The 27,253-nt window shown below is 43.6% G+C and overlaps 2 protein-coding genes and 1 long non-coding RNA gene across 7 annotated transcripts in view; 1 reads left to right on the top strand and 2 right to left on the bottom strand.

Moving 5' to 3' along the window:
- Positions 1 to 15,633, bottom strand: part of CPNE1 (copine 1) — an 89,327-nt gene extending 73,694 nt beyond the window's left edge. For 2 of the 5 annotated variants that reach the window (XM_034786958.1, XM_034786953.1), the window contains exon 1: positions 15,503 to 15,633. The gene's annotated coding sequence lies outside the window, so the exon portion shown is untranslated. Of the gene's footprint in view, positions 1 to 5,031; positions 5,162 to 11,875; positions 11,953 to 15,502 lie in introns of those variants that run through there. The other 3 variants (XM_034786957.1, XM_034786954.1, XM_034786956.1) reach the window with 3 other exon arrangements.
- RBM12 (RNA binding motif protein 12) lies at positions 375 to 15,593 on the bottom strand. The gene is made up of 3 exons (XM_034786952.1): positions 15,503 to 15,593; positions 11,876 to 11,926; positions 375 to 5,174 (listed from the first exon to the last, which is right to left on the bottom strand). The coding sequence occupies exon 3, from the start codon at positions 5,150 to 5,152 to the stop codon at positions 2,516 to 2,518; it is 2,637 nt and encodes an 878-aa protein (XP_034642843.1). The 5' UTR covers positions 5,153 to 5,174; positions 11,876 to 11,926; positions 15,503 to 15,593; the 3' UTR covers positions 375 to 2,515.
- Positions 15,634 to 21,703: 6,070 nt separating the features above from the next.
- On the top strand, positions 21,704 to 26,617 carry LOC117886204. Its single transcript, XR_004647896.1, has 2 exons — positions 21,704 to 22,018; positions 25,652 to 26,617. It is a non-coding gene; the product is annotated as an uncharacterized LOC117886204 (long non-coding RNA).
- The last annotated feature ends 636 nt before the right edge of the window (positions 26,618 to 27,253 follow it).

The following is a 27,253-nucleotide window of genomic DNA, read 5'->3' as shown; positions in this document are numbered from 1 at the left end:
CAATGAGCGTATCAGCTGTTTGGCAAGATGCAGAAAAGAAAACTCAAACCCTTCATTAGAAAGTTCCTCTTCCAAATACAGCACATTTACATAAATTTTTGAAAACAGAATTAAAGCATTTACAAATGCACAACTTATGAAACAGCTTTACAAATCTTTTAGACCATACAGAAAATTAAAAATAATCAGAAAATGAAAGATTTCCAACACAAACCTGCAACTTGTTAGAAAGTCTGAAGGAACATGTGTACAAGCATGTTTCACAGTGAAAGCAATATCTAGAGTATTTTGAAAGGTATACCAAAAATCCCACACCCAAATACCAAGAGGAGCAAGATGCACAGCACTGTATTAAATCTTAGATACACAAGGAATCAAATTCCAGATAGAAATAGTTTAATTACATTTCACAACAAGAAATGCCTTGTTGTGATTCATTCAAGCTTGAAATACAGTTACCACCAGTTTCTGCAAGCCACATACTAATAAATTCTTAATTCAATTAATTCTGTGAACAATGAAGGCAGGTTTTCCTTTTCAATATTTTTATTCTAGTATGAAATATGAAGAAACAGCACCCAAATAATAACTGCAATATAATATGAAATTAATAAAAATGTACTGTTTTAGGAACAGAGCAAAATTTAAAAAAATAAACTGATAGACTTATTTTGTCTCCTATTCAAATATCCCATCTTTCTGACATCAGTAACAGAACTTTCAGCCTTTCAAAGAGGAAAAAAAATCAGCTGTTGAAACAATATCCCCAAAGACTGTTAAAATGCATAACATGAATTTTCAGAGACAGTTTTATTAACAGTAGGCTTAATTTTAAACAGTATATACAATCACATCACTTTTCCAAAGTCAGAGCACCACCTAGTAATCTGTCAAAAAAAATTGATACTCATGAATTACAAAAGCATCTGTGTAATGCAACCGCCTCTTTATTGTAGTACACCTTTATACAATCCTTCCAAAAATTCCTGTACTGTGAAATCCTCTCAGGATGTAGTGTTGCACAGGCTTTCAAATCTCTCCTATACACCACATGAATAAAACTGTTGCCACTTGCACCTCTAAATTATGCCAGGCTACATACTTCAGTGTTCCATGATATGCAACACTAAAAGGCACCATTTTTCTTCACCCAACAAACAGAATAGTTTATAGACTGCTGTGTTTAAGTACAATGATTTGCAGGGAATAGTGGGATTTTCAGACCAAGAGAAGAGTCTGAATTTTTTATAATTGTAGACAAACTGCGAGTTCTACTTTTCACTCTTTTGTAAAATTGCTTTCTGATTCTCTATTCGCCATTAAAGGCTTTACTACACAGTAAAGAAAATGGTAATTCTTTACAGAATTGGAATTAAACATAACTTTATTGAAAAAATACGCAATAACTCAATGAAAGTAGATTCAAGTTTTTTGGGGAACATAAAATTTAGTCTCTGAAGTGTCTCACAGCAATATTCAGAGTCACTGGTAATTTCAAAAATGTCTTTAATATGTTTTACACTATTCTTAAAACTAACTGGACTCCAATATTCTAGTTATATTAATCCCTTTGGTTCTCTTAAATGTGACATTCCATGTGAGTAGTTCCAAAGTTGTGAGAACTACATTAAATATCCAAACTAGTGCTGACGATCCTATCCCAACTGATTTATGTAATCCTAACAAATCAAGCTACTTAAACAATGATGAGTGTTTTCTAGTTGTTGCTTGTATGGCATCAACTTTATAATTCAATTTTAAGTAAACAGTCAACTCAATATATTTGAGGTTACACCTACATTTATGTGGCAAAAGTCTTATTCTGCACAGTTTTAAATGCAACAATAAAAATAACTAAAGGTTATTCCACAAAGAACAGCTTGAATTTTACAGAACAGTTCTGCTCATATGCATAGGAATTAGTTTGGTAGACACATCAGCAATGTGCATAATTGACTGTTCACATACAGCAAGAACCTTTGAAAAACAATAAAGGTACATACACAAAACAGTTAATCTGTGTACACTGAGAATTCATTCAGTTGCAAAGTAAATTCAGGACTTTAAACAAAGCTTTGACCTGTAACAAAGCAAATTCAGCCAGCTTTTAACCAAATCTCGGAATAGCTATCTTGTTTTACAGTGGCTTGCAATAGCACACACTCACTGACTTCATCTTAATACATAACTACTTCCCTAATCCAAAACTACATAAAACCAATCTAGATTCCTTGATAAGCATTATGTGGCCAATTTAGCTTGAGCAAACTTTTTCTATTGGTGAATAAGAATCTGTCTTTCTTCTCCACACAGCCGTACTGGGAAATTCACTGCACACTTATCCTTGCAGTGATTCTTCTGTAAATGGTTAAACCAGTGCTCTGCCTTCTCAAAACAAATTTGTTTGCAATTTAAACAATCCACAGGTTCTACCCTGGAAATACTATAAAAACAATCTGGATGAATTAATCACAGCACTATGAATATCTATTCTACAAACATTTTATATGAACGGCTACCCTAAAACAAGTTTGACTTTTCTCGAACCTATAGGTCTGTCATTTAGATCAACAACAGCTGCCATTGCTTCATCACGAGACTCAAATGCAACCATTGCTTCTCCTGTGGGCATACCCTTTTCATTGTATTTTAAACACACGGAACCTGGGATCACTTGGTAACCATAAAAGAAATCCAAAATTTCATCCACTGATACCGTAAAAGGCATGTTTTGCACTTTAATGACAGTTGGGCCTGGCTTTCCAGAACCTGTTCCAAAACCAGGGGGTCCACTAATATGCAAGTTTCCTGGTCCAGGTCCAAACCCTGGAGGTCCACTTAAATGTCCAAGACCACCTGCAATACCAGGAGGGCCACTACCAAAGCTAGGAGGCCCACCTAAATTACCAGGCCCATTTCCAAAGTTTTGAGGTCCCCCTCCAAAACCTGATGGTCCACTCAGATTACTAGGACCACTCCCAAAACCTGGGACATCAATACCAGCACCAGGTAAACCACTACTTCCAACTGAAGGCATTCCTGGTCTAGAATCACCAAAGCCACCCATTCCTGGCGGTGGAAGAGGGGGACCAAATGTGTTAGACCCACTAAAATTACTGGGAAAATTAAATGGAGGGCCATTATTTGCATCTTTTGAGTTACCACCCATAAAGGAATGCTCATCCCCACCAGCATTTTGCACTCCTGGCATTGCCGCATTCCCTTGCATTGGCATTTTCAGCAACTTTTTCCCTTGGGATGGTGGATTTCTCTCAATTTCTCTCATTTCTTCTAGGGTGATTACACGTAAAATAACATCTCTTCCATTCAGCTTTTTACGGTGGAGGCGCTCTGACTTACGAGCATCATCTTCTGTTTTGAACTGAACCAGTGCTTGTCCTAAACCTTGCCCGTTGTTATCAACAAGAATTTGTACAGAGTTTTCTTCCACTGACAGTCCCTCTAGAAACTGAAGGATTTCCATTTTTGTAATATTGTATGGAATATTTGATATATGTGCACACAACTTTGGCGGGCCTGTTTCTCCCTCAGTATTCATCATGACCTCTCTCTGATCATAGCTGAAATTCTGCAATCTTTTCCGAATCATGTCTATCTTTTCTAACATACCCTTTTTGGTTATGGGATGAACTTGAATAAAACGGTTCCCTATGTACTGTTTATGATGACACAAAGCTGCCTTGTAGTCAGCTTCATTCCTGAACTCAACAAAGCCTTCACCAATTGCTTTCCCATTGGGTCCATAAGCTATATAAATACTGTCTTCAACAATATCTAACTTTTTAAAGAAATCTATCACATGTTTGTTCTCTGATTCAAAGGGAAGACCTTTCAAATAAACACAGAAACCCTGCTCATGAGGAGATCTTGACCGTGACCTTTTCTGTCCACTAGGAGATTTGGACCTAGAAAGCGTCTGCGGAGGATGGGTTTGTCCAGTAGGACCCATGGTTTGCTTGAAAGTTATATGGCCTCCAGCAGACACCCACTGTCTCTCTGTTGCAGGACTAACTTCAACATAGCGCTGAATCATCAGCATTCTGTTTCTCTTCAGTGCTTCAAAAGTATCTTGAGGAGAGAAAAACTTAACTAGTCCATTTCCATTATTTCGGCCTAAGTGATCCTTCAGCATATGTACTGCATCCACACGGAGTCCATGGAAAAAGTCTTTCACATCAGATTCTGTTGCAGAAAAGGGCATTCCATGAACACTGACATACAAGTCATCTGGGTTGATAGAATGGGGTTTCACACCACTTTGAGAATTCATCTGAATAGGATTTACAGGATTCATAGGACCCATAAACAATGGATTCAAGCCACTGTTCATACTCATTGATGTTCCAGACCCATTCATTCCAGTAGGTAAAGGTGCTATAGGTGGAGGATTCATAGGAGGCATTCCTGACATAGGAGGCATAGGTGTCATTGGTGGTACAGGAGGAACAGGGGGTATTGGTGGTACAGGGGGAACAGGGGGCAGCGTAGGTACAGGAGGCGGGACAGGTATGGGGGGAATAGAAGGCATTGGTGGCAAAGATGGCATAGATGGGATAGGAGGAATTGGTGGGGGTGGTACTGTGTTCATAGGGGATGCTGTACTAGGTATAGTTGAGCTAAATGTTGGGCTACCAAAGGTAGCTCCAAGATTTGGAGGTGCAGTTCCCATACTGGCAGTTGAGAACGTGGGTATGTTTTTGTTGCTTTCATGCACAGAAGTAGCTGCAGTTACTACACTAGGAGAAGGATTGTTAAAATTAGGTACTGTAGTAGGTAAGTTTACCCTACCACTCATTCCAGAACTAGGCGGTGGTCCAGACCTGCTAGCGTTTGCTGGTGGCATGTCTAAATTGGCAGTTTCAAAACGCCTACGACTAAGTTCTATCATGTTTTGCATTTCAGTTTTACTGCTCAGCAACAGCGTTACTTTTGACCCTTTAATGGTACCACCTGTGCGCATCATACCAAGCCTTGCATCTTCATCAGTGGCAAAAACGATGAAAGCCTCACCCAGTTCACCCCCTACAATATGCACGCCCCCATCAGGAATGGTCAATCCAGAGAAGAAGTGGCGAATGTCCATGGTCCCCGCCACAATCGGGAGACCTTGCAAGCGGATGACCACAGCCATGCTGCGCTGAAACAACACACACCTGCAGATGAGAAAAGGCAACGGCTATGTCAGACTACTGTTTATGATACCACGTATTTACCTACAGACACCATCTACTACATTGATTACACACTCCTAAAGACATCTTGAAAATTAAAGCATATTAAGTTCTAGACTTTTATTCAAATAAAATATTAAACATTTACAACACAAGATTAACTCAAGGTTTGCACCAAAAAATCCAAAATAATCTGTTAAATCAAGATTTTAAAGAAAACTCAGCCTGAGACCCAAACAAGTGTCAATACAAAAACCAAGAGTGAGGTTAAATCAGAACTATTACTTCAGATGGTTCAATATTTAGTGGAATGTACAAAAAATTAATGTTTCAGCTAAGCAATTGAACTTCAGTAGTCACATGCAAAAAACATACCGCACACCTTGAATCTTGGAAGACTACTGAAACAATAAGACACTTTTGTATACTTAAAAGACTCGTGCTCTGACTGAACAGAAAAAGTGCAATACTTTAAATAAAGATTAAGACCTTCTCTTTTGCACAGATCTTAAATACAAAATCTTCACAAACAGAGGGGGGAAAGGAAATTAGTTGGAATTAATCATAGCCTTAAATTTAGCTTGGTCAAATTTTTAATCAGTCTTCAATTTCTTTTTACTGTGTTTCTTTACAACATATTTACCGCCCTCTAACCCAAAAACAAGAGGGGAGGGGGAAGTTAAGTTCTTTGGGACAAGGACTATCTTCCTCTGTGTTAATGCAGTACCTACCAAAATAAGGTCCCAATACTAACAGGACCTTTGAGCATTACCCCAGTATGAAAAATATGCTTCCAGATACACTTTATTAATGGAACATGCCCCAGAATTGCAAACTCCAATATTTAAAACTACTTCTAAACAATATTTTCCCAACTTTCACTTGCTGCCTAAAGGCAAAGCCTGAGCAAGGCCTAATGATCTGTGGATCAGAACCAGGGCATGAGCATAGCTATATCGTATCCCAGTGACTGTAATTATGTAAACCTTAGGGCCAAGAGTCTCAAAAATGAGTGCCTAAATTAGACCCACTAACTCAATGGCTTTACGTTTTCTAAGTTTTCAATAGTTTCCAATGACTTCAATAGGAATACTGCGAGCTCGCCACTTTTTAAAAATTAGGCCATTTAATTAGGTGCCTAACTCTGGATTTAGAGGCCTAACTCATTTGTTAATAAACTTGGCCTAAATCTATAGCCATTTACGTCCTTCCTTCTCCCTTTAGGCCCGTCCAGACTAGGGAAATACCAGCATTTTAAAATGGTGCCTAAGCATCTAGTGTAGACAAGAATTAAGACCTTTAAATATGCATTGGCTGGTTGAGATCAACTCTAAGTTCATCTCCTAACTTACACAAGATAAATGGTATTTAAAAACAGTATGAATGTTTTAAAAACATTTTCCTAACCTATTCTGGACCTTAGAGCTAAAGGTCTGTGGCAGTGGCAAAGAAAAACAGAGTTCTACCTCTCACTGTGAGCCATAACTCATATACCAGCTGGAGAAGGATAGGGCCACAGCGCAGGCTGTGAACCATACTAATAGTGAGGGACAGTCTGAACTGTCATCACTCCTTAGAAGTGGTCACCCTTCCCACCGCACTGAGGGTGGTACAGGCTACACAGTGAAATGTAACCCTGTGCTATGGTTTTTAACTTGATTAGGAAGAGAGATCAAGGTTAGGCTGGAGTTGGCTAATGTTTATTAGTTAACCCCAACTATTTTGCTACTATAGACAAAAGGCCCTAGGATATAAAGGTGTGATGTTAACATGCATTATAGCTAGGTTCCCTTGTCTTTACCCAGTTTTGCAAGTGTAAAAGGCAGAGTGTCTTGTCTAAACTAGACTTAGAATGATAGTTAGCATATTAGCTAGGACATGCTTACATTTTTACCTTAAATCTCCAGACCAAGGCCATAAGTAAAATATGCTAACCTCAATTTAACTAGTTTAGGTCAACCACGGAGGAAGTTTAGGTTTGACCTCAGCCTGCTAACTCTAGATAAAAGGAGTTAACCTGTGTATACACCAGGAAAAAGTTTAGGACAGAATTAGCTAATCTCAAACACCTTAGTTTTCCTCAAGTTCTTTCCTAACCTAAACACACACTTAGCAGAAGGATAAGGTTTCAGTGCTTTAGATTTGCGAAGCCTAGTCCAATTCTGATTCAGAAGTCAGTTTCTTGTCCTGGGTAGTTACCAGCATCATCCTTCACCTGATCCTCTCCTCCCCTAGAATCCCATTAGCTCCCCCATTAAGCAATGAAAACCTGCTCAATACTTGAATGAAGACCTCTGAAAACTCCTATATGCCACAGTAAGTGATGTTAGATATTCATAAGGGAATTAATTACAAACCAGATGGGCTACTGCATCATTAGGAGGCAATGTGCTACCAAAGATGTCACACCAAAGTTGGATGTCCTGACCAATTGTGATCATACGATCCCAAAGCACTTTCTGCCACACTAAAAGCATTATTTCTCAGTGTACAAGTAAAATTCAAATTCAGTTACATTTCCTTCCCTAAGTTCCCCCAGCAGTTTTGATGAAGACCTTATTCTCCAATTCCTGCTGTGCACTGTTACAGAAAATTCGAAGATTATCCACACTGACACCTGGTTGAACTAAATATTCAGGCAAAACAGGCGGCTACCACCATTTGTGGGGAAATGAGCAGTCCCGTGCATTATGGCCAACAGATCAAAGGCATCTAACTTTATGCTCTCTAGCAGTCTGTGTTTCACTCTAACTGGAGAAGGAACATTTCTACCCTTTGAAGCATTTTGCAGTCTGCCCTTTTCCTCCCCTAATCACCATCAACAATGGGTTTTAACATTATGTAGGCTTTGGCCCATTCCTAGTAGGCATTAGAAGTGTGGCTGCCCACTCTGCTTCCTGTCTCCTTAAAGGCAACAGCAGAGATGTCAATTACCTGCAACAAACAGTGCCCAAGCTACTATACTGGTACACTATCTGCTGTGCTGCTGCTTTGGTTACATTTTGCTACCAGAATTTCCTAGATTGAAGGGACTGAATCTGCTAAGGCAACAGAAAATGTGATCTAAATAAAGTGGAATGCATGAAAACATATTGGTATTTTACCAATAAGAGAACACTTTCTTCCACAGAAATACGAAGTGTAATTGTAAAGGAAGGTATATTCACAATCTTTCGAGTATTTTTTAAAAGTAAGTCTCTTTCCAGTCTTTTGGTAAAATATATTTTAAAAAGTAAACACATTCCAAAAGTTTGGCCATTCTGGTCTCATTTCAATACTTTCTAGAAGTCTTACAATATATGTTTTTAAGTTTATAGTAAAAAAATCTGAAAATTAAATTTGTTTTCTCAACCATTTTTCAAATGTAATAGTGTAATTTTCTTCTGAACAGCAGAAGTGTTTACATCATAGAAGTAAACCATTTGTCAAACCCTGTATTACTCAAAAACTGCTATGATTTCTACAATAGTATGTTAGCATTTAAAACATTTTTGTTCTGTTTTAAAAAGAGAAGTGTTATTTACATAATTTTAAGGAAACATAAATTTGACCAATCCTTAAATAAGGCTACAAAACTCCAAAACTAGTGATTTATAATAAAAATCCTTACAAATTTAAGGAAAGCAGCATTACTGAACTGTTCTAAAACAGGGAATTTGTGTGTCACGTCACAGGATAATGTTCATATTAGAGGGACCTGATACTTAAATACGTGATAAAATTACAAATATTTAACAGGAAACTATTTTTAAAAAGCTAGGGTCCAAGAGTGTCCACGTTACAGCACTGATTAGTTTTGAAAATCATGTAATAGAGCCAACTAAGGTATTCAGGAACTTCTAAATGTTAATTATTAAGAGACATAAGTCCTCAGCATTATCTGCTACGTAAAGAGATTAAACTTAGATATTTGAATTATTTTTACCCATATACCCTCAAAAATCACACGTTTTTCCACTACTTATTTTATCTTTTGTCAAATGAAACACTGACTTTTTCATAATGACTTCCTCAAGCATACACCAGGAGTGTCACAATAACAGATAAGAGCATTAACTGTTGACAAATAAAGATGTTTACAAAAAGAGGTGGTTTGGATGGGTTTTCTACTTATACAACTTTAAGTGGTTAGTAATTACATATTTTTGGTGCAATATATATTTTAATTTCTCCAAAACAGTAGGAGATTTAAGGATGTATTTAGAATCCAAGCTAAATTTCTCACCAGATATTTAAAAAAGAGCACAAGAGTGTCAAACTCATTCTGTTGGGAGACAGCATTTTTATTACACCAGGAGCCACATCATTATGGCTATAACTACCTGTAATTCATAGAACTACAATTGACATCAGATCATTAAAAAATATATATCACATTTGCAGGGGTCTCTATTTTCTCATGTGTGCATGCAGTTACTCTAGTTGCATGTTCAAATGCAATAACTGAATCAGAAAATTAAAAATTTGTTTCAAATGCTCCACTTTTGCATACCTAGTTTATAATCTGGTCCTTAAGTAATCATTGGTAGGTTTCAGAGATAGCATGTCATTGAGATGACTGAGGAGTTCAGACCTCTTAGAACTGTCATTTCAAGTTAAGACAGTGCTGTATCACATTTGGAAGCTTATCACTGCAACTATAAGCCTGGAGCTTTTTTTTTTTTTTAATTACGGTTTCCATTCTGAAGACCCAATGTTTTATGGATGCCAGACAATTACATTTAGTATCCTGAATCTGGCCCACAGGCCAGAATTTGTCTAATTGCCTAATAATCTGTTAATTTAACAAGTTTTACTTTAGCTTGATATTTTCAAAGTCACCTATTTAGTGGGACTGGGATTCAGATTCCCAGTTCCCATTAATTTTAATGGGATTCAGGTATTCCAACCCCTTAGGCAGCTGTGAAACTTATGTATTACAGAGAATAAACTCTTTCTGTAATTTAAAATTAACAATCACAAATGCAGTAGAATTTTTTTTAAAACCACTCCTGGTAGGATATCTTATTCGAATTTTATAAAACTGCTACAGGTAGAAAATTAAAATATTGAAAATTAAGGTCCTGATCATACAGACACTTAACAAGTGATCTAACTTTACTTAAATGGCTAGATGCTTTGACTCAACGAGACTACTCGTGCTTGAAGTAAAGCATGTCTATAAGTGCTTGCAACATCAGGGGTTAAAACTGTATTTTTTTATAAAAGCTTATTAGTTGCATAATATCTGTCATTTCAAAACAAAATGGCTTCAACGTTAATATAAACATTTTAGAAATTCACTAACAAAATTATGAACTCCTAAAACCACTCTCATGCCCAAATTCACAAAAAATAGGAGCCTATACTTACACTCTTAAGAGTGGGATTTTCAAAAGCACCTAAGTGATTTAGATACATAAATCCCATTGATTCAAGCTACAAAACGTGATGGAGCAGCACGGCCTGGTTAAAGCATTTCTACTTTCCAGTTCAATACTGGAAGGTGATGGTTGCAAATATAGTGTGGGCTTATCAATTGTGTTCAGGATTATGTTGTTCTCACTGTAAACTGACAGCCCCTCATCTTGACTTTTGCAGTACAGATGGGCATTTAAAGTATGAAGCATCTATGTAAAATCTGAAATTCTACTAAATTAAAAAAGTATAAAATCCACTTTAGCAATTTATGACTAAAAATGGAAAGTGAATAACTATCCACATGCAAAAATCTAATTTAAATTCAAATTAAGAAATCATTTCAATTAAAAGCTTATGTTTATCTTGATAGACAATTACTTGTATTTCCAGTTTCAAAAATAATTGCTATTATCGTAAGTGTGCAACACATAAGAAGACAATATTTGTCAATGTTATACACTCACAATGTGTAACTTTCAGGAAGATTAACAGAAACTGGGTACGTAGATAGAAGATAATAAGTAATTTAAGGCCATATGTAAAAAGTGTTGAACAGAGAAGGTACTGGACTAACCTCTGAATTTACATATAATTCACAGGTATAAACACAAGTTTGGAAGGCTCAACCTAGTCCCTGCTGAGTGTTAATCTACAATACCATCACTAACACATGCACATGTTTGGCAATCCTTGGACAGAGTCTAGAAGGCAGAATAGCATTGATGCTGAAGGAAGGATTGAAGGTATCTAGCCCGAGATGTGTTACGGGACTAATAATAGCTAAAACTGAGCAGGTGGCAGACTTTTTTGCAAAGACTAGCATTCACCTGTTAAATTAAGAAAGCCTAAATACCTTCTCAGAAATAAATATATCCGAGCTCTCTAAATACTGCAAATCCTAGTTATAAGAACCCAAATACTATATATTTTACTCATTGATATCTATAGCTTTTAGGAACATGCAGAACTATTGCCTGCAGCAAATACCTACATTTACAAACAGTGGAGAATTGTTGGAGAGAGTATTAAAAATTACCATATGCTGATAAAATAGCACTACTTCAGAATTTGGCAGAAAAGTCATTTACAAGGACAACATTGACATAAAAATGATTACCAATGGGAATCAGAGCTAAAAAGCCAAACTGTGTGTGTGCGCGCGCAATTTTTACTGACCAAAATATTTTGATACCAATTCATATATTCCACATAATTGTTAAGAATATTTCTTAACATGTAGTCAATAAGCATAAAAAGAAATCTTCATGTCAAAAATCTCTTACCTGCAGAGACTGATGTTTTTTTCTTAATAAGTAGCAGAAGCCAAGCCAATCCTGTGGGCAACCAATTAAAACCAACTTTTAGACTGCAATAAAGAATAAATGGAGGCAAAAATCAATTCAGGCAACACAACAGCAGTAACAGTCCACAATGAACTGTATATTAAGAAAGTTCAGGTCTGAGACCACCACAAAGCACTGCATCATATAGCAACCAAAAGACTAAGTGCAAAAAATTTAAACATTTGTTAATCTCTTACATTTTGATAATTGTACTTGCTTAATTATACTTTGTTACCAAATTTTAACTCATAAGAGTTAAAATACAAATTAAAAGCCAGAAGACACTCATTACACAGTATTTAACATCTCCAATGGTTGGTTGGTTGTTTTTTCCCCTTTCCAGACACCCGAATTAGTCAATGTATCTTTAGAAGATAAGGGTCACACCTTTGACCCCCAAAACTCACAATGCAGAATCAAATCCTGATACTGAATAATAAAACCTTACCCAAGCCATTTGTTACTAACACTATTAAGTCAATTGCTTTTTAATTCTGCACCTTCCTATCCCCACCTAAGCAAAACAGTACCTTATGCTGCTGATGAGAAATAATTAACTACATATATCAACACCCTTCCAAGAACCAGCAAAAACTTTTGAGCTAAGACACATGTCAAAGTCTCATCTTTGGAAAACGCGCGCTTTCACATACTGTACTACGGGAACCCATGCCTTTTTGTTTGCAGTCTACAGCCCTAATCTAACATGCAATACAAGAGTCAGATCCCAGTCATTCTTTGTACTCAAGATTATTAAATTTCTATTCGAGGGATCACAAGAGTGAGCAAAAAAGCTATATGGTTTTACTGGAAATGCTTGTGTCTACACCTGAAAAAAAAAAATCACTTATTAACTATTCCACTACCTAATAGACCACCTCACACTATACTCTTGGCTCTCTGGAAAGTACCTATAGAAAAATATATTAAGAAAAAAATTGAGAAACATGTCATCAGAAGAAGTATGAATAGTTGCCCTTTTCTCATGAAGTTGGACCACCAGGGGCATCTGCTGTAAACATTTAGTATTGACATGCATCCACAAACTGGAGTTAAATGTACTGAATATAATCTGAAAGAATTCACTATCAAAAGATTAAAACAAACAGTCACATTCAAAAACCTTTCAGTAAACAGGACACCAACAGCAAAATTACAAGTGAGAAAAATATGTAAACTGAAGTCCCGCAAGTTAGACTTTTGATTAAAATGACAAATATACTCATCTCCAAAACAGAGCCATGCTTTTTTATTTAAAAAAGAGGACTCAAGACCAGACAACCCCAAATTAGGAATCTGCTATTTGCTCCAAAGAGTAGCCAGTTTCAAAAAGTAATTTCCAATACAAAAAGATGCAACATAACCTGAAGGACAGCTTTCACACAAATGTTTATCTATTTAAGTATGGATTTGGAATAGATCTTTCATGCAGAAGCAACATTTTACCAAGAAATTCCAGATAATTCAGAACGTTTCCACTATACAGACCAAAAACCATTCCAGTTGTGTATACTTATGTAGAAACCTAAAACTAATAAAAATAGGCTAAAGTAATACTGTGCTAAAGATACATTATCCTACAAAAAAACACATTATAGTATGCAAAACCCAATAGCGTTCTTCAAATAGTCTACCATGTTTGAACTTTCCATTGTACCCATCCAGCATAATTCATTTACCATTAGCCAACATCATGATTTGTTTAGACAAATCTGTTATTTTCTAGATCTTGAATCAGAACATTTAAAAGACCACATTACACTGTCACAGAGACATTCTTTCATGTGAATTTGGTGCTCACAAGGGTGTTACCTACATACACAACCAAATGAAGTAAGAAGCAGGTACTGCTTTTTCATACAGAACTGACAATTGTGATCTGAATCACCCTCATAATTCTATATTTATGCCTTTCTTGAAAAAAAAATCAATTCTGCCACATTCCCCATTGGTTTTGCACTATAGACAAATATCCACTAGAGACTAGGATGAGACCCAATTTAGGTCACAGGTGAAAATAAGCAATGAGGTTCTCTAAAGGTGGAAAAAGATGCACTGATCTACTTGCCTAACCCCAGCAATAAGAGTTGGGAAAGGGATACACAAGTCTAAGGACACAAGATAATACAGCAAGAACCAAGATATTTTCTCCCCCCAAGAAAGAGGAAAATTCAGAGACTCATGTTTCACAGATTCCAACATCAGAAGGGACCATTGAGATTATCTAGTTCAACCTCCTGTATTAACACAGAATCTAGATGCATTCTTCTTAGGACCCATTTTGAAGCACATTTTCCTATAGTATACAGCACCTAAGAAAAAGCTACAGTACTGAATATATCACCAATCTGCAGTTATGATTAAAGTAACACCAGTTTACATAACATCTGTCATACAGTTTCATTCCTTATGTTAGTGATAAGGGCATTTTATCCTATTTAAACTTCACTTTTGCCAACTCCTCCTCCCTACTTGCTTTCCAGGCACAGCTTCCTTTTTCATCATGGCCGCATATTCACTTTGGAAAAGAGCAAAGAGGCAACCTCCAGGCCCTCTCACTGAAAGATGCCAACAATTGTTCCTGTCCAGTATCAACAGTGGATAACCCAACTGTCTCTCTAAGAGAGGCTGTAATGATTAGTTGTATTTCCTATTATTGAGCAGTGGGTCTAGTCAATCCAGAAGGAATTAGAGCGAAGGCATACCAGGATCCTCTGACCACACACCAACTGGTGAAACAATGTGAACCACAAAGGAGAATTTGATTGCCACAAATGCTGTAGTCAGCTCACCAAGTGTTGTGCTTACACCTTGTATCCAGCGGGCCTATGAGGGTACAAACATCACCATCACAACCTAATAGTGCCATTGCTTTTATTTCTGCCCCCTCCCAAAGGCATACAAGCTTGACGTTAATTTGTTGTCACTGTCGCAGCAGAACACTGGTTGCACGCACCGAGGGAGCCATCACTCATGTCTGTAAAGCGCCCCGAGACGCTGACACGTTAAAGGCGAGTCAGTAGCCAGCTCACTCCTGTTTCCCAGCCTCCGCTCCTAGGCCCCTGGAGCCAAAGCCCCGCGCCGGGACTCACATTCAACAGCGCAGAGCACAAAGGGGCGGAGGCCGCCGGGCTGTCTGCGAGAAGAAAACACGGCTCCGCGACCACGGGCTCTCCACGCCCACCCGAGCGCGCCGCCTACTCCGCGCAGAGGCCGCGCAACTCGCACGAGCCGCGCAGGGGCCAGACTCTGCCCCCGGGGAGCGGGCGCAGCGGGGCGCTCCAGGCCGCAGCCGGGCCGTGAGCGGCGCCCGCATCTACGGCCCCGGGCGACAACGGAGCCCTGCGAACGCGAGCGGAGACACGGGCACGCTGGGGCCCGGGCAGCAGCCGCCCAGGTCCCGGGGCCTCCTTAGACCAGTCCCTGCCCCTCCCCCCTTTGTGCAGCTGGGAGGACACGCTCCGGGCCTGGCCCAGCCCCCCAAGACAGGGCCCGGCCGCGCGGAGAAGGGGCCGCTGAGGGGCGGGGCCGGGGCCAGGCCCGGTCCGGACGCTGCCGGTTTCTTACCGAGGAATCTGTACGGAAAAAGGGTTAGAAAGGAGCTAATCGCCGCCCGGGCCCCGCTCCCCGCGCGAGCCCAGCGCCACCGACCGAGCAGCGCCACAAAATGGCCGCCGCGGCTGAGGCGCCGCCGCGAGGGAGGGGGCGGGGCCTAGCAGAGAGGGGAAGGGGCGGAACATTGGTGGCGCCCTGTCGCGCGCACCGCCTCTGCCCTGCTGCAGAGTAGGCGGGCCTATACTGCCTCCGGCGCCGCCGACTCCTCCTCGGTCTCAGGGAACCTGCTGCCCTGCAGCAGCGCGCGGGGCGCGGCGCTGGCACGGCTGTTTGTAGCGCGCCTTGCTGCTGCCTCTGCCCTGTACCGCCCGCTCGGGCTTCGTAGCGAACATCCCCTCCCGGCATTTCCGCCGGGCCTGGACCCCCCGCCGTGTCACACCCGGCGAGCCGCGCCTGGCGGAACGACCTGCAGCCCTGGTGTCACGGAGCGCAGAGCCTGGCGCCCCAGAACTGCACCTGCCGGCTGTGCCCCCTTCCAGCTGTGCAGCCCTGCGAGAGGAGAGCACGGTCCTGTGCAGATAGTGTGACCAGGTGTCCAGTTTTCAACCAGAATACCTGCTGACCAGGGCCGGCTTTAGGAAGTGCGGGGCCCAATTCGAACAATTTCAATGGGGCCCCGACAGGGATGACTGAAAAAAAAAAAACACGTTAAAAAAAAAAACCGTGGGGCTTGTACTCACCGGGCCGCGCTCCTAGTCTTTGGCGGCGGGTCCTTCACTCGCTCCGGGTCTTCGGCGGCACTGAAGGACCCGCTGCCAAAGATCTGGAGCGCCGCTGGGTGAGTAAAAATTAAAAATCTAGCCAGGGAAGGGATTCTCTGCCACTTGCCCCCCACTCTGGGCGGCCCTGCCACTGGATGCGGGGTCCTCTTAAGCGCGGGGCCCGATTCGGGGGAATTGGCCTAAAGCCGGCCCTGCTGCTGACTGGGCCACTGACTGTCCAGTTGCTGGTGCCGTGTAGCTCCCACGAAGCAGTGACATGTCCCCCCTCTGGCTTCTATGTGTAGGGTTAGCCAGGGGGCTCCACATGCTGCCCCAACTGCCAACCTTGCAGCTCCCATTGGCTGGGAACTGTGGCCAATGGGAACTGTGGGGGCAGCACCTGTGGATGGGGCAGTGTGCAGAGCTGCCTGGCTGTGCCTCGGTGTAGGAGCTGGGTGGGACATGCTGCTGCTTCCAGGAGCTGCTTGAGGTAAGCGCTGCCTGGAGCCTGCACCCCTGAGTCCCCCCCATGCCCCAACCCCTACCCCAGCCCTGATCCCCCTCCTGCCCTCTGAACCCCTTGGTCCCAGCCTGGAACATCCTCCTGTACCCCAAACCCCTCAGCCCCACCCCAGAGTCTGCACCCCCAGCCAGAGCCCTCACACACACACACCAACCCCCTGCCTCAGCCCAGAGCCCCCTCCTGCCCCCTGATCACCTCATTTCTGGCCCCACCCCGGAACCCACAGCCCAGAGCCCGCACCTCCTCCCACACCCCAACCGCCTGCCTCAGCCTGGAGGGCTCTCCCATACTCTGAACAACTCGGTTCCACCTCCCAGCCCAGAGCCCTCTCCTGCACCCCAGCCCATTGAGCCAGCCTGGTGAAAATGAGTGAGTGAGTGAGGGTGGGGAGAGTGAGTGACAAAGGGAGGAGGGAATAGAGTGAGCAGTGGGCGGGGCAGGGCAAGGGTGTTCGGTTTTGTTCCAGTAGAAAGTTGGCAACCCTAAGTGCAGAGCAGTGGGTTAGGTGCACAGGAGTGTTAAAACACACAGGATTTTTATAGAGGAAGGTAAATATACAGCATTTATTGAGAATACCACAGTTAGCATATGCTTTTTAGACACACATAGTCCTGCCAGTGATGTTCATAGATACCAGTCTGTTGTAGCTCGAGTCAATCTAATGGCCAGTTAGATTGAGCACGAGTGTGGAGCTGGGTTCTGTCGGTCGCGATCTGATGCTCCGAGGCTTTGCAGGACTGAACCCAGAGTTCCATGGCAAAACACCCCAGCTTTACAGTTGTAAATTCTCATTTGAGTCCATGCATTTTGCAATGTCATCCTGTAATCATTAGTCCTTAAGTGGTGTTATTATTTGATGGTTATTGTCCTGATTCCCATCGTTATTTTCTATTTGTTGTCTCACCTTCGGGGGTGGCTGCCTCACCTCTGAGGTCGTCAGTGCTGCTAACATGTTTAACATTGGATACAATGGCTGTTTTCTGATTGTCTCCTGGTCTTTCCAAGTCTCTCACTTCTTCTTGACCATCTGGACATTTGTGATGGCTTTCACACCTTATCTTTTCCTAATGCATGCATTCCTCATTCACACAAACAATCTCTTACAGAAACCTTCAAAGGTATACAGACAGCAGTATTGTATATTCAGCAGAATACATTGTAAATCAAGCCTTGCTAAATCTTATAACTAAAACAATTCACATTGGGGCTTCAGGCTCTCAACATTCCTCTAAGCTTCTTAACATAGATACATTAGAGAATCCCCTGTCTCTTACTTCCTAATTTGTAATACATATAGGAAACCATAGTAGCTTTATAACTTATTCTAAAACAAAAGGATGACCATAATTAGTCATAAGGATTGTTCTGGTCAGTCATTCCTTTCTGCTGTTCAAAAAGGGTGCCTGACAAGATGAAATCAAATCATACATTCATTCTCATAGTACATTATAAAATCCAGCTCCTACAGGAGTGCCAGATAAACTTAGGCCTTCTCTTGATTACAATAAAAGACAACATTAGTCCCGGTTTGGCAAACACAAGCTATTTAGCCTAACATACACTTAACTATGTCACCTTTTCCAGACTTTCCAGCTGTTAGTGCCTGCTCATCCTTATCGTGTTCATTCCCTCTACGACATCCCCTTTGGCGGCTCCGACTGAGCCTTGTGATGCACGGTGGTGAATGCCAACAGCCTGCTAGAACTTTCCAGGGCAACAGTGCAGCACACAGAGCAGGGAGGCTGCATGCACTGTGTGAATGCCAGGGCAGAAGTGGAGTTCAGGAGGGTACTGACAGCGTGCAGCAGAGTGTCAGAATCATAGAATGGAGGGAAGCACTCTTCTGTTCCTGTTTCCTGACATACCTAGTGGATTATCAGCTGCTACAGTGGGCGGTTGCAGATATTCTAATGGCCCTGAAACTCTGTAGTAGGTTTTACAACTCATTCAAACATTCCTCTATTTTAGAGCCAAGACAGGCCCTTTGGATCATCTGCTCAGACCAGCTCCCTCTAGCTACCAGGGCCAGCTCTGGCTTTTTTGCCGCCCAAGGCAAAAAAGCCTCCCGCCACCCCCCATCCTTCCCCAGTGCAGCAGGGGAGGGCTCCAAGCCCGGCCGCAGGCCGCTCTCCCCGCCCAGCCGGAGCGCCGGGGGGAGGGCGGCGAGCCCGCCGCGGCTCCGCTGGCAGCCGGAGCCCCAGGAGGAGGGGGGAGAGCCCGGCCGGGGCTCCGCTCTCCCCGGCGGCCAGAGCCGGAGCACCGCGCTGTCCCCCTCCAGGTGCCATCCCAAGCACAAGCTTGGTGGCGTGGTGCCTGGAGCCGGCCCTGCTAGCTGCAGTTGCACCTGTCCTCCAATCGCGGTGGAAGATCTGATAACTTGCTGCAACTAACTGCTACATCACAACACTTATCTATCGCAGTGGTCAGTGACAGTGTATGGAGAGGAATAATATAAAATTGTGTGGGATACTGAGTGAGGTGGGGTCCTGTGGAAAAAATAGTATGTGATCATGTGATTAAAGACTGTATCAAAATACATATGTACAAGGGGGCTGAATTTAGGTTGTACAGGCAATGTTAGTTCTGGCATTTCTTAACTTTTAAGTGCTTAACTTTGCCACCTTAACTTTCTTTTAATGTATTTTCATAAGTAATTTCCTAGGTTTCTAAAAAAGCACACTGAAAGCAGAGATTCCCTCAAATGAAACTATATTAAATCCCACATGGTTCAGCACCGGAGTAGAACCATTAGATCCACAGCACAGACCTCTGCCTCTTGGTCTAACAGAATAACTGATAGCAGTAGTAGGTTGTCATCCTCTGTGCATCAGCCACTAAAGAGAGAGAAAGCATTCACTTTGCCAGTGGGTTTCACAGCCATTTGCTGACAGCAGAGAGATGTTGAAACTCAGGAATCCTGATTCTATTCTAGGTGTTGAGGGAACTGTACTCTAATGGTTATAGACCCTTCTACCCATTTCCCCCCAAGTCTGATCCTTTCTGCTCCTATGCCCTACTGTCTATCTTTGTCTCAGTCACCCCCATCTACTCCAAAGTATTGTTCTACTCTTCCCCCTTGCTACCTCCCCTTGGCCAAGTCTCCCCACTTGTCACCCCCCTAGAAGACCCAGCTCTTCATCACTGCCTTTGAATCACACTGCTTTCTCCTGATCCTTCTCTTCACTGCCCACATACCAGCAGGTGAAAGCACTGAGCCTACAGGAGGAGACAGTCCCCTTGCTCTCAGTTCACATCCCCAATACCACATCAGCTGGGAGGGCACGCAGGGACGGATTATCCTAGGGGCCCAAGAGCCCTGGCCAATTGTAGGGTTGACAACTTTCTAATTCCAGAAAACCGAACACCCTTGCCCTGCCCACTGCCCCGCCCCTTCCGGAGGCCTGGCCCCCGCTCACTCCATCCCCCTCCCATCCATTGCTTGCTCTCCCTCACCCTTGTTCTCAGGCTCATTTTCACGGCAAGGCCCAAACAGGCATATTTATTGTTTTGACAGATGTATTATGCTAATTTCAGGTTTTATTTGTTACAGGATGCTAGAGCTGGCAGCGAAATAGTCAAAAAGGGTAATTAAAAAAAAACGAAATTTCACAAACGTTTTCATGATTTTTTCTGTTAAAGGCCCACTCCTGAAGTCCAAATACAAATCCATAGAGCACAACCACAGAAATGCACACCTGTCTATATCCCTATATAAATAAATCTGTAGAAACTGACTCCCACACCTACATGCAGCTACATGCATGTATTCATGTGTACACATCTAGCATGCACTGACACACATACTTCCATATTATTTATTTTAAAATTTTATTAAAGTTAATGTTATATATATATATAAGACATAGGTTGGGAAAGAGTGTCTGTAAATCTGGGTATAGTGCTTAGATTATCCACAAATATAAAGTTAGTTTTTAAAAGTCAGATGATACATAGAGTACATAACCAGCAATAACCCAAATACAATTGTTGTTTAATGCCTAGAGACCCCCAATTAAGATCAGGGATACAGGGTGATAGGTGCTGGACATACACATAAAAAGAGAGTCTGCAAGGAAGAGTTTATAATGTAGCTAGACAAAGGTGGGGAGAAATGTCTGATATATCGGCTCTTCTGCAATTACTAGTCAACAACAGCCACTTTTTAAGAAACAATACATTTCTCTTAGAGTTCCCTTCTCTTTTAAAAACTTGTTATGAAATGAATACACATATTTTATGTCATCAATTTTTGTGTGTGCAAGCCACGAAAAGGAATTAAAGTCAAAGAGTTAGGCTACAAATTGTATTCACACAGGTATATACACATGCAGCAATACACACACATCCCTACACAAAGACATACAGTCTCTTACACACATACAACCCATGTATGCACACACTTGCCAACACAGACACACCCAGCCGGGAAGGGAGGAGGGTGGGTTGGAGGGAAAAAGCTGGGAGGGGGCATGGAGGAGAGAGGATGGGGAGGGAAAAAGGTCAAGGACAAGAGCAGGGTGGGGATAAGAGGGCGCAGTGAAGGAGAGAGGAGGCGGCGTGGGGGGTATGTGGGGTGAATGGGGAGGCAGAAGGCTACAGGTGCATGAGGATGTGGGGGGTGTGACGGGAAGGGAAAAAGGACAAGATAATGGTTTAAAGAAGTTACTAACAAGCTAGGCTTAAAGCTGCCAAGAATGACTTAACTGCTTAAATGTAATCGTTATTTGCTTAGTAACTATTACCAGGGACGGGAAGGGTAGAGGGAGGAATGGGGGGGAGAAAGGGAGGGTTAGAGGGGGAAGGAGGGGGATGAGGCTTAACTGCAAAATGTATAAAAGAAGAAAAACTGTTTCTGTTAGTGTGCTTGATTTGAGACGTGCCAGTCTCCTTGCACCGCTTTGAGATCTCAAATAAACTTTGATTGCTCCTCCACCCCTGGTGTGTTTATTGGCGTGAAGCACACCGGGCAACGAACCCGCTGTTGCTGTCCTCGGGCACTGTGTGCCGGCAACTGTTTTGGCGCCCAACGTGGGGCTCGAGGCTGAAATTTAGCCTTGCCTGGATCCCTCCTGGCGGCCGACGGATTACGACGACAACCGACGCCCAGAGCGCTCACCAGTGACTTCATCGGGGGCCTTGGCGGAGACGTGGTTTGGTTGATCCCGGAGGGCACAACCGTGCAACGCGCTCGAGTAGTGGAGAAGCAGCTGCGGGCGACGGTGGGGAACCGGTCCCGTGGATAAGGTAGGAACAGTCCAGTGGGGACTTTATCTGTCTTGACCTGGGGATGTCCACTGTCTACCTGTTTTGACCTGGGGACGCCCAGTGTTTCCCTAATATGGGGCAGGGACAGAGTATGGCAGGCAGGGCAAGGTGTACACCCTTGGAATGCATTCTGGTGAATTGGCGCAAATCCAATAACTAAAAGTAAACTGAAAAGGTTCTGTACAATAGACTGGCCTCAATATCAGCTAGAGGACCAGGAAAGGTGGCCCCGGAAGGATCACTTAATTCTAACACGATCCTTCAATTACTTCTGTTTTGTCAGCGTACGGGTAAATGGAATGAACAGATGTATGTACAGTTGTTTATGTTGCTAAGAGATAGGTCAGATATTTTGCAAAGGTGTAATTTGACTCCGACAGGTTCAGTAGTAGCTACTGTTAGTCCCCAGAACCCCCCCACAGCTGTAATGGCAGGTCCGGTGTCCCCTTCGGCTATCACACCCCCACCATATAAAGATAAGGTGTCTCAGGTCCTAGAGTTTGCCCCCTCGGTGGAATTTTATCCGTTGATCACTGAGACCGTGATGTCCAGACATGGCTTAGATAGGAATCAGGCCACTACTATGCAGGTTTACACTCATGTGCCTTTTAACCCGGTGGACCTAGCAGCCTTTAAGGCCCAGGCAGGGGAATTCTCTACGAACCCAAGCAAGTTTATCTCGGTCTTTGAAGGGTGCCTGGCTAGCTGTAAGCCTGAATGGGATGATTGTAATGTACTTATGCGGACCCTGCTGTCTGAGGTGGAGCGTAATCAGGTTGTGTCTAAAGAAAAGGAAAAAAGGCAAGCGAAAATGATGGTTGCAGCAGTACAGGCGGGTGGCAGGGGAAAATTCCAGGAATGTGGAAGGGGCCGGGGAATGAGAGGACATGGACGTGGGTGCCCTGGCTCACAGGAAAGGCGTCTGGGTCGCAACCAGTGTGCCAGATGCCGAAAGGAGGAACACTGGAAAAATGAGTGCCCCGAAAGGGAAGGTACCCCTATGATGGCAGCGGAGGACCAAGAATAGGGGTGTCAGGGGAGACGGACTATCCTGCCCCCGGAACCCCGAGTAAACATGAGGGTGGGAGACTTGGACATAAACTTTTTAATAGATTCTGGAGCTGCACGAACCGCCATAAACCAACCCCTGCAGCTGCCTGTGTCAGAATCCCTCACTGTGGTGGGTGCCACAGGGAAAGGAATCAAATGCCCAGTATATGCCCCAGCGGAATGTGCTTTGGGAAACAGAACTCTGTCTCACAAACTGGTTTACCTCCCCGATTGTCCAACACTTCTACTAGGACGGGACCTGCTTTGTCGCTTAGGTGCCACCCTGCATTTCACTCAAGATGAAATAACCCTCACCTTACCCCCAGAGAATGCCTGGATAATTACTCTTGCAACTGAGCCCTCAGCCATGCAAGCCCCAGAATGGAGCCAGTGGGAAAAGCAGGTTTTTCCTCTGGTATGAGCATCAGGGATCCCAGGAAAGGCAACCCGTCAGACCCCTGTTCGTATTCAGCTTCTCCCAGGAAAAAGCCCAGTGCGAATCAAACAGTATCCGATCAAGAGGGAAGCCAGAGAGGGACTGCAGGAAATTATAGACCAGTTCCTAAAGTGCGGGGTACTTCGAGAATGCCAGTCAGCTTGGAACACCCCCATTCTGCCCGTGCGAAAGCCCAATGGCACACACTGGCTGGTTCAGGACCTGAGGGCAGTTAATGAGCGGGTTAAGACTCTGCACCCCCTTGTTCCAAATCCGTATACACTGTTGGCCTCTATAGGGGGGCAGTACACCCATTTTTCTGTCCTAGATTTGAAGGATGCCTTCTTCACGATTCCGGTCGACACCCAATCTCAGGAGATTTTCTCCTTCGAGTGGGAGGACCACAGAAGGGTTAAAAAGCAGCTTTGCTGGACAGTGCTGGCCCAGGGATTTAAAAATTCCCCCACTCTCTTTGGCCAGGCTTTGGCCAGAGACTTGGAGGAGTGGGACAATGAGGACAGGGTCCTCCTCCTGCAATATGTGGATGACTTGTTGATTGCTGCTGTGGGTCTAATCCCTTGCTTAAAGCCATTGAAAGCCTCCTGAACTTTGTTGGACTCCTCAAAAGTGAGTGTACTCGTCCTGGTTTGTTGCTCCAAAGCTCTGTATAGAAGTTATTTTGCTGGAAGGGTGTATAATGGCAATGTGTATGTGTTCATTGTTGGGAAAAGGTGTATGAGTGAAGAGTGGAAGTTTCCTTTGTAAGTTAAAAGAAGCCAAGAAGGAGAGCAAGAAAAAGAACAGAACGAGTTAACTGAGGAAAAAAAATATAGCTAGCAAGCTCAGTCCAAAGATAAGATGCTGGCCCCATCCAAGGGCATTGTTCACAGCTAAGACTTGGCTGACAACCAAGAAAAGGGGGGCCTGAATGTGCCCAAGCAACTATGAGATCTGCAAAACACTGCCAGGCATTAATGAAATGTGTTAGGTTTCTTTTCTCACACATAAAAGAAGTGCTAACCAATGACCCTAGCAGCCCTGCCATTCATTGAAACAAGGAGACTGAGTCTACGTAAAGTCCATCAACGAAAAACTGCTTTGGCTCCACACTGGAAAGGCCCTTTCCAACACCGCTGTGAAGTACCAAGGACTGCCCACCTGAACCCATGCTTCTCACTGTAAAAAGACCCCTCCACCTTGGGAGGACTCTCCGACTGATGATAAGCCTATTTAAAGACAGGGTGATGTGCTAGTAACCTCTCCCCTGTATGATGCTGAACCACACTGTTTTAGGAAAAGAGAAAAAGGAACACTTGCTTCATTGAAACCACGAAGTCCAGGAATTCCTGACTACAAAAGATATTAAGAACTGACCCTGATGAAGAAACAAAGAACTATACGCTGGCAGGGAGGCTCTTACCCAGCTTATGAATAAATATTTTCTAACCTCTGGACTTAGACCCCTGGCCTCCCAGGTACAGGCTGAATGTCTAGTCAGCCAAAAGAACAACCCTCGACCAGGAGTGTCAGTGCCACCAGCCACTCTGGAGCCTACCCCAGGCCCAGGACTAGTTTGGCAAATAGATTTTACTGAGTTCCCCCGGACCCAAGGATTCAGATACCTTCTCGTCTTAGTGGATCGATTCAGCGGATGGCCTGAAGCCTTCCGATGTCGTAACAACAATGCCAAAACGGTGGCTCTTAAATTTCTCAAGGAGATCATTCCCCTCTTCGGACTCCCCAGTGGATGGAATCTGACAACGGAACACACTTCACATCTCAAGTTGTTCAGAAGATATCGGATGCCCTGCAAATCCCCTGGAAGCTCCACACACCATGGCGACCGCAGGCCAGTGGAGTAGTGGAACGTACAAATCAGACACTTAAGCAGCACCTCTCAAAGGTCAAGAGGCTTCCCTTAAGTGGCCTGATGCTCTACCCCTTGTTTTGCTCCTCATTCGCACTCTCCCAAAGGGCAGGTTAGGGCTCAGTCCCTTCGAGATTATGTTTGGAAGGGCATGGCCTATGAACGGTACACCGGTTCTGGCAGGGGAGTGGGAGGTAGGCTGTGGTTTCTTATCTCAGTACATGTGCTCTCTGTCTGCTGTTCTTTGTTCTCTCCACAGGTATACCAAAGATTTGCAGCCTCTCCCGCTGGATGCCCCGATCCACTCCTTGCAGCCAGGTGACTCCGTACTCGTTTGGACCTAGAAGGACGAGCCTCTCCAAGAGAAGTGGAAGGGACCCCACACCGTCCTGCTGGTCTCCCACACAGCAGCAAAGGTCGAGGGACACAAGAACTGGATTCATCACTCCCGCTGAAGGCAGTGCCCGCTCCTGAACGGTGGACCGTCCAGCCTTCGGAAAAGGACTACCAGCAACGACCTGGGACTTAAACTGTTGTTCAAAAAAACAGTAAGATCTGCTGGGAATGCCCTGTGGTCTCTTTGGACAGTTGCAGCGCACTCCCCGTGAAAACTCTAAGCGTTGGTTGTGTTTACTCTCACAGGGCCGGCCTAACCTGGTGGCCTGGTCCTTTTTGTTTTTAATCTGCCTATTATTGGTAATTGTTATTTTGTGGGTATTTGGGGAATTGTAATTGTTAGGCTCTAGGGTCACCTGCCCAGCATGGAAACAGGTCCAGGGTCTGCCACAGTGGTACTCTTTGCTATAGGACACTCCTCTCATTACCTCCCGTTTCCCCCCGACCACATGCGGGATGGAAAGGGATCCCTACTAACTTGGAAACAAACACATATGAGTCCTTGAAGGTTTGCTTTGCCCAAGAGTTCAACCTCTCTAACTGCTGGGTATGCTCCCAAGTCCCGCACCACGCAGCAGGGTTACCCTGGAGGGCGGTTCCCCAAAATTGGTCAGATATCTGTTGGAGATGGTTCAGTAGGGGAAGAAATACCTCGGATACCCCCTTGTCGCAAAACTGTACCATTGAATCCCAGTATGCATTGAGGAACGACCCCTGGGAGCCACGGGCCAACTCAACGCAGATCCCTTCCCCTATTAGGCTGCGGTCAGTGGCCCCCGGGTTGGTGTGTTATCGACAGGTCAAGTCCAGCAATCACACCTGGTCCGCTGGGAATAGCACCTGTCAGTATTATTTATCCCCTGACAGTGATGCTTCTGTCCCTGTCTATGTTAATGGCAAATCCAACTCTACCGCCCGGTTTGCAACGTTTGATGACAAAGAAACAAATAGGTGGAGTAGCGGTTATAATGGCTTGGTAGGAAATGGCCACTCCTTTTACATTTGCGGAATTTCTGCCTATAAGTGGCTACCGCATCGGTGGTATGGGAGCTGCTATCTAGGATATCTTGCCCCTCCCCTTCGTGTCCTCCCTAAACTGCCCCCTGGCCGCCCCAGACAGCGTAGATCTTTGTATGCCACCCCAGAGCCCATTACAGAAGGAGACAGGTTGGGTATGATCCTCCTCCCATCCTATGGGTGGGACAGCTAACCCAATTTTATCGCAGGCTCTCTGTGTTTCTCACCAAGTATGCCAATAAGACCTTAGCCATAAAAAAGAGCCTTAACTCAGAGCTTTACCAGCTCCGGTTGCTGTCCCTATAAAATAGACAGGCCTTAGATTATGTTTTAGCCTCCCAGGGCGGGGTGTGTGCCCTTATTGGGAGTGAATGTTATACTTATGTCCCGGAAAACTCACAGGACATTAACAAGCACATCACGTCAGCCGAACAGGCTTTTGAGCAGT

The sequence above is a fragment of the Trachemys scripta genome, chromosome 12 (genome assembly GCF_013100865.1).
Source record: "Trachemys scripta elegans isolate TJP31775 chromosome 12, CAS_Tse_1.0, whole genome shotgun sequence".
In the NCBI taxonomy this organism is placed as follows: domain Eukaryota; kingdom Metazoa; phylum Chordata; order Testudines; family Emydidae; genus Trachemys; species Trachemys scripta.
This window is presented reverse-complemented; position numbering and strand designations above follow the sequence as displayed.